Source organism: Trichechus manatus, unplaced genomic scaffold, assembly GCF_000243295.1.
Source record: "Trichechus manatus latirostris isolate Lorelei unplaced genomic scaffold, TriManLat1.0 scaffold00052, whole genome shotgun sequence".
In the NCBI taxonomy this organism is placed as follows: domain Eukaryota; kingdom Metazoa; phylum Chordata; class Mammalia; order Sirenia; family Trichechidae; genus Trichechus; species Trichechus manatus.
Window position 1 is genome coordinate 4,518,076 of NW_004443988.1, and position 6,822 is coordinate 4,524,897.

The 6,822-nt window shown below is 38.5% G+C and overlaps 1 protein-coding gene across 2 annotated transcripts in view; it reads right to left on the reverse strand.

Moving 5' to 3' along the window:
- The window catches only part of DNAJC27 (DnaJ heat shock protein family (Hsp40) member C27), an 84,414-nt gene extending 78,314 nt beyond the window's left edge, over positions 1-6,100 (reverse strand). For both annotated transcript variants that reach the window (XM_004377568.2, XM_004377569.2), the window contains exon 1: positions 5,543-6,100. In XM_004377568.2, coding sequence (XP_004377625.1) covers positions 5,543-5,629 — 87 coding nt within the window. In that variant the 5' untranslated portion in view covers positions 5,630-6,100. The remainder of the gene's footprint in view (positions 1-5,542) is intronic.
- Positions 6,101-6,822: the final 722 nt, after the last annotated feature.

Below are 6,822 nucleotides of genomic sequence, written 5' to 3' on the forward strand. Positions count from 1 at the left end.
ACATGTCGTGGGGTTGTTAACCAATGTCATAAAACAATATGTGTACTGACTGTTTAATGAGAAGCTATTTGTTCTGTAAACCTTCATCTAAAGTAGAATAAAAAATTTAAAATAAAAAAAAGAAAACTCACAAACCTGTTAAGATTTTAATTCCAACTTCATTAAACTTGTGTATTAATTTTGAGAGAACTGGCATTATAATATTATGTTCTTATTTGTTCAGACCTTGTTTTATACCCTTAGTGAAATTTTAGCTCTTTTCATGTAGGTACTATACCTTTCTTGTTACATATATTTCTAATATTTTACAGTTTTGGGTTAGTATTACAAATGGGATATCTTTTTCCATTTCCATTTTTTGCTTTAATTGCTAGTATATATTAAAAACTGATTTTTATATATTTGTCTTAGAACCAGTCGCTTTACAAAATTCCCTAATAAATTAAAGTACGTTAAGGAATGTTTTGGATAGTAAGGTAAAAAATCATGTAAAAAGATAATTTTTTTATCTCTTTAAATGTTCATATTGTTTATTTCATTTTCTTATCGTATCTCCAGAACCTCTGAAACAATGCTGAATAAATAATGGTAATAATAAATATCCTTTTTGTACCTAATTTTAATGGAAATGGCTTTAGCACTTTACCATTTGTTATGAAGTTTGATGTTGGTTAATAATAAATATTCCTTATTTTATTTAAATAGCTTAATTTTATCCTAGTTTTTCTTAAAGTGTTTATTAGGACTAACTACTGGATTATATCAAACTTTTTTTCTACTTACATGTAATATTTTAATGGCAGTCTTAGCCAAAAATACATAAGAATTAGTAAGAAAAAAGTCAAACTGTCTTTAATTGTAGATAATATGGTTATGTAGAAGTTCCTAAGAATCTTTTTTTAATTGTATTTTAGGTGAAAGTTTACAGTGCTAATTAGTTTCTCACTCAAAAATTTATACACAAACTCTTTTCAGACATTGGTTGCAATCCCCACAATGTGTCAGCATGCTCCCCCTTTCCCTTTACACCCTGGGTCCCTCGTGTCCGTTTGTCGAGGTTTCCTGACCCTTCCTGCCTTGTCTTTTCTCATGGGCCAGCGTTGCCCATTTGGTCTCCTATGCTTGATTGAACTAAGAAGCACATTTCTCATGTGTGTGTTGTTTGCTTTATAGGCCTGTCTAATCTTTGGCTGAAAGGGGTGGACTTCAGTTGCTTTAGGTTTGAGTTAGCAGGGTGTCTGGGGGTAATAGTCACAGGGGTCCCTCCAGTCTCTATCAGACAAGTAAGTCTGGTCTTTTTTTGGTGAATTTGAATTTTGTTCTACATTTTTCTCCTGCTCTGTCTGGGACCCTCTATTGTGATCCCTGTCAGAGCAGACTGTGGTGGTAGCCGGGCACCATCTAATTCTTCTGGTCGCAGGCTGGTGGAGGCTGTGGCTCATGTGGTCAGTTAGTCTTTTGGACTGATATTTTCCTTGTGTATTTGGTTTTCTTCATCTTCCTTTGCGCCTAACATGATGGGACAAACAGATGTATTTTAGATGGTTGCTCGCAAGCTTTTAAAACCCCGGACACTACTCAAATGTTTTTTAAGTACTGAAAGTATCATATAGCTTTTCTCTATTAATCTGTTGATATAACAAATTATGTTGATTAACTTGCTGATATAGATCCATTCTTGCATTCCTGGGATAAATCCTACTTGTTAATTTGTTATTGTTGTTAGTTGCCATCAATTCTGACTGATGGTGACCCCATCCATGTGTGCAGAGTAGAACTGTTTCATAGGTTGTGACTTTTTGGAAGCAGATCATCAACCAGACTTGTTTCCCCAGGTGCCTCTGGGTGGGTTTAAACCGCCAACCTTTTGGCTAGTAGTAGAGTGCTTAACCATTTGCGCCACCCAGGAACTCCTGCATATTTTTGATACATAGCTGAATTCTATTTGTTAATATTTTGTTTAGGCATTTTGTATCTTCTAAGTATATGTGAGATTAGCCTATACTTTCCTAATATTAAATTAAGCTTTACTATTTAAATTATTATGACTTCATATATGAATTTAGGTGCTGTTTATCTTTTTCTTTTGCTTGTAATAACTAATATTATATACTATTTAAGGGCAATGGTTAAGCACTCGGCTGCTAACCGAAAGGTTGGCAGTTTGAACCCATCCAGTCACTGAAAGACCTGGTGATCTGCTTCCATAAAGATTACAGCCAAGAAATCCTATGGGGGAGTTCTACTCTGTCACATGGGGTCAATGTGAGTCAGAAATCAACTCATGACAATAACAACAACAAAGTTTAATAAATCTCATCCATGAAACCATCTGATCCTGTTTTTGGATGGCCAATCTTTAATTAGTTTTCTAATTTCTCCTGAGATGACTGGTTGATTTAGTTTTCTACTTTTTTTTTTTTTTTGAGTCAATTTTGGCAATTTGTATTTTTCTAGGAAATTCTCCATTTCCTCCAGATTTTCAAAAGTGTTCCCATAGAATTATATGTAATATTCTTCTCATCTCTTCCAGTATGTTTATGTCTCCTTTTCAATACTAATCTTGTAAATTTTTTTGCTTTCTCTATTATCCTTAAAAAAAAATTTTAGGCACTTATCTTTCTCATTTATCTTTCCAAAGGATTCTTTTTTGTCTTTTCTTCCCTCATTTCTTAAGGTGTTAAGTTCCCTTAGTTTGTTTTAAATTGAGATATAATTCATATACCATAAAATTCATCCTTTTAAAGTATACAATTCAGTGGTTTTTAGTATATTCACAAATTTGTGCAATTACTAATTGCCTTAGCTTTTATGTTTCTTCTTTAGAAACAAATAAAATAATACATTTTCCTTTGACTACATTTTTAGTTTTGCCTTGAAGGTTTTAGAATGGAGTCTTGGAAACCCTGGTGCCATAGTGGTTAAGAGCTAAGGCTTACTGTATGTAATTTATACCTCAAGTTGACTTTTAAAAATTTTTAAAAATTCCACCACTATTGCCATTTGGAGCCATGGTGGCACAGTGGTTAAGAGCTTGGCTGCTAACCAGAAGATCGGCAGTTCGAATCCACCAGGCGCCCCTTAGGAACCCTATGGGGCAGTTCTATTCTGTCCTATAGGGTCGCTATAAGTCGGAATTGACTCGATGGTAACAGGTGTGGTTTATTTTGTTTGTTTTGTTTTCTGGTTTCTTCCTTTCATGTTTTCTAGCTACTTTGTCATGTGCTTTGAATTCTTCTTTGATCTAAGGATTATCTGTATATCTTCTTACAGTCTCCAAATTCTTTAAAATGATGTGCTACTTTTATAACATGGGCAATATAACAATTTAAAAAGTTACATTTCAATTTTTATCCACCTAGAATTTATTTTCAAGAAAGGAATGCAGTAGGTATCTACACCTCCCCCCACGTTCCAACAGCAGGTAGTTGTTCCAACAGTTCTTATTAAATGGTCCCTACTTTCCCATGACTTTTACCACATTTGTTATAAACTAAATTTCCTTATGTGTTTGGGTTTATTTCTGGGCTCTATTCTGTTCCACTGATGTCTCTACATTTCTTTTCCAGTACCAATAAGAAAAGCTTGGTAGCTTTAAAATATGTTTCAATTCCTGGCAGTTACTCTCCTTTCATTTCTTTTCTTTTTTTAAATACTCTTCTTGGTTATTCTCATGTTTATTTTTCCATAAGGACTTTAGTAACTTTTATTATGTTCTGAAAAAAAAATCTACTGGTATTTTAACTGTGATTGAGTTATATTTGCAGATTATTTTAAAGAACTGACATCTCTATAATACTGAGTGATGCTATCTAAGGGGAAAGTACATATTTCCATTTGCTTAAGTAATTTTATGTGCTTTCATCAAGTTTGAGATTTTTCTGCATAGAGGTCCTGCCTATTTTTTAAGTTTAAACCTAGCCACCTTATTTTTGTTGTTATTGTAAATTAAAATTGTTTATTCAATTATATATTCAAACTGATAATTTGGATATAGTAAAGCTATTAATTTTTACCTTATTGAATTTTCTTATTGTTTCTAATGGTTTTTCAGTTGATCTTCTTGGGGTTTCAGAAAAACAAACATGTCATCAGCAAATAATAATAGTTTTGCCTTGTCCTTTCCAATGTTTTATATTTTATTTCTTTTGTCTAATTGCATTGGCTAATACGTCCAGAATAACATTAAATAAATATAGTTGATACTGGGCATTTTGGCTGCTTCTAATGTCGCACCATTAAACATAGTAAAATTACAAAAGTGATACATGCTCACTTAGCTAGTTTAGTATGTAACGTTGTAGAGGCTTTTTCTTTTGTTTTTAATGCTTGGCACAGAAATGACAATAAATGTTTGTTGACTTTCAGTGACAGACACATAAGTAGTATATAGAATAACGTTAAATGGAAAGAAAAGATACTAATGAACATTTATTGAGCATCTCCTATGTTCAGGGCACTGGCCTAAACGCTGATTTCGACAGCATACTATGCAATGGTGGAAAGACACTGCAGTGGAAGTGTGAAGACCCAGGTTCTAATCCCATCTCTGTCACTGTTTTGATGACCTTGGGAGATTCTTAACAAACAGTTTCCACTTACCCAGAAGGAGAGATAACTTGAGTGAAGAGGAGGCAGTCTTAGAATCCATCTGAGGAAAGGGTTCGGGTCATGTCTTGCCCTCCCTCCCTATACTGCTGTTGTTAGTTGCCCTTGAGTTGATTCCATGGGTACACAGTGGATCTGCTCCACATGGTTTTCAAGGCTGTGACTTTTCGGACACAGATTGCCAGGCCTGTCTTCAGAGGTGCCTCTGGGTGGGTTCAAATCGCCAACCTTTAGGCTAGTCCAGCATTTAACCATTTGTGCCACCCAGTGTCCTTCCTCCTATACTAGGGGAAAGTTAATAGCTGATACTCATTAGATGTAGCAGAGAGAAAGACGGTGGAACTAAGATTTCTTTGAAAGAATAGATGTAGTGGCACTACCAGAAATAAACACAAACAATAACAACAAAAAAGCAGGCGTTGACATCCATTGCATCGCCTGTACGAAATACGTCAGCATCAGTTATACACTCTTATGATGAAAATGTAGATCCTGGGATCCCGAGGATTACAAATCCCAAATCCTCACACATACCCCAGTAAATGCCTTTTGGCCCCAAGCACTTCTGGAGTAACTACTTTTTATTCTCCACCTCTAAGTCCTGGACTGGTCACCTAGAACAGAGATATGGTATCTAGGCAGGCGATCTGACATTAGGACTTAGGCCTCCTTACTCTCTTTTGGGTACCTTCTGGGGTTGGAGGCCACACCAGGCACCTTCTTAAGGAGACAGACATCGGTAGAAGAGGAGGCAACGGAAAGGTCAAAAAGGTCGGGATAGTTTTCCTCCCGGAGCTGTCTAAGAGTAGACCCGGGCCTGCTCAGGGGCGGAGAGGAGGCTGGGCCCCAGGCTTTTGAGTGGCCGTCCTTCCAGCCAATCGGCACGTCGCCCCGCCGAGCTGAGATGCCGCCCCTACCAGCACGGTGTACTCACTTTTCCCACTTCGGCGTTGCCCATCGAGATGACTTTGATGCGGAGGGACTTGCCAAGCTCCTTCCGCTTCGGCATGTTGGCCTCCATTGCCCTTGCTCCCTCCGGGCCACCTGCCTCGATCTCTCCTTGTTCACCAAGCCGGCCCGTCCCTCAAGCCTCTTCATCCAATGGCGGAACCGCTGCTATCGTCACCGCCTCAGCGGCGCGGCTCGCCATCCCAGCCGCTGCCTGGCAGCAGGCCCGGGAGGTTGGGAGCGCAGGGAACTGCGGGGGAGGGAGAAGAGAGTCTCGCGATGCTAGAAAGGAGGGCGGCGTGATGTCATCGCTCTGGCCCAGGAGACGAGGTTCTGGTTACATGTTTCGTGGGGTCGCGCGAACGAGCCCTTCCGTGTCCATTGACAGGAAGGCGGCGTGCAGGGCTGGGTGGGTTTACTGTTGGACCCATGGAGAGCTCAGTGTGTGTTCAGGGTCGCCAGGACAGTAGGAATTTGTTGTATTCGACGCCGGGTGGTAGAAGTTTATTGGTTGTTAAGGGGAGATCCGCGAACTGGTAGTTTCTGGCCTTATGGATTAGTTCAAGGCCCTTCCACGCCAAAGTTTCGAAGTAGATTATGGCCCGTTTGGGAGTGCTTTCTCTGGATTCTTCGCTTTCACGGTCCTGTCTACTGACCTCCCTTCCTTCCAATATTAAATTTCCCTTGCTTGGGCTGCTTCAGAGGCAGGGTCAGAAGTCGGGCCCTAGAACTGAAGAGGGGCGTTAGGCAGGACCGGAAACGACCGAGACCCATTCCCATCATTAAAAATGAGTTGTGCACTTGGAACCAAAATAAGGCTTTTGGTTTACTCTTTGGTCTTCTCTTAAAATGATCTTGAAATTAGTTGACTCATGTATGGGAGGAAAGATCAGGTTAGATGTTTATTGGGTTCCTTCCCAGCTCTGTCGAGGTGTATAATTGTAGCTCCATTTTCCTCCTCTCCCTGCCACTTATATCCAAACTTAACACCATATCCTGTTCTCAACTTCCTTTTAGTTGGCAATATGACAGTAAAATAATGATGTATTCTAATATAACCAGTTTTTTAAATTCTCATTCCAGGAGATGAGAAAAGCAGCTACTTGAATAAAAATCAGCCTGACAGGAACAGTAATTTTTTGAGTCAGTATCTTCAGATATAGAAGATAAATAGAACTTGACAAATGATTATTTAGTGCCCTGAAAAAGAATGGCTGCCAATTTCCCAGGAAATTACAAGGCAAAGGTAGCATCGCTTCTGTTCTC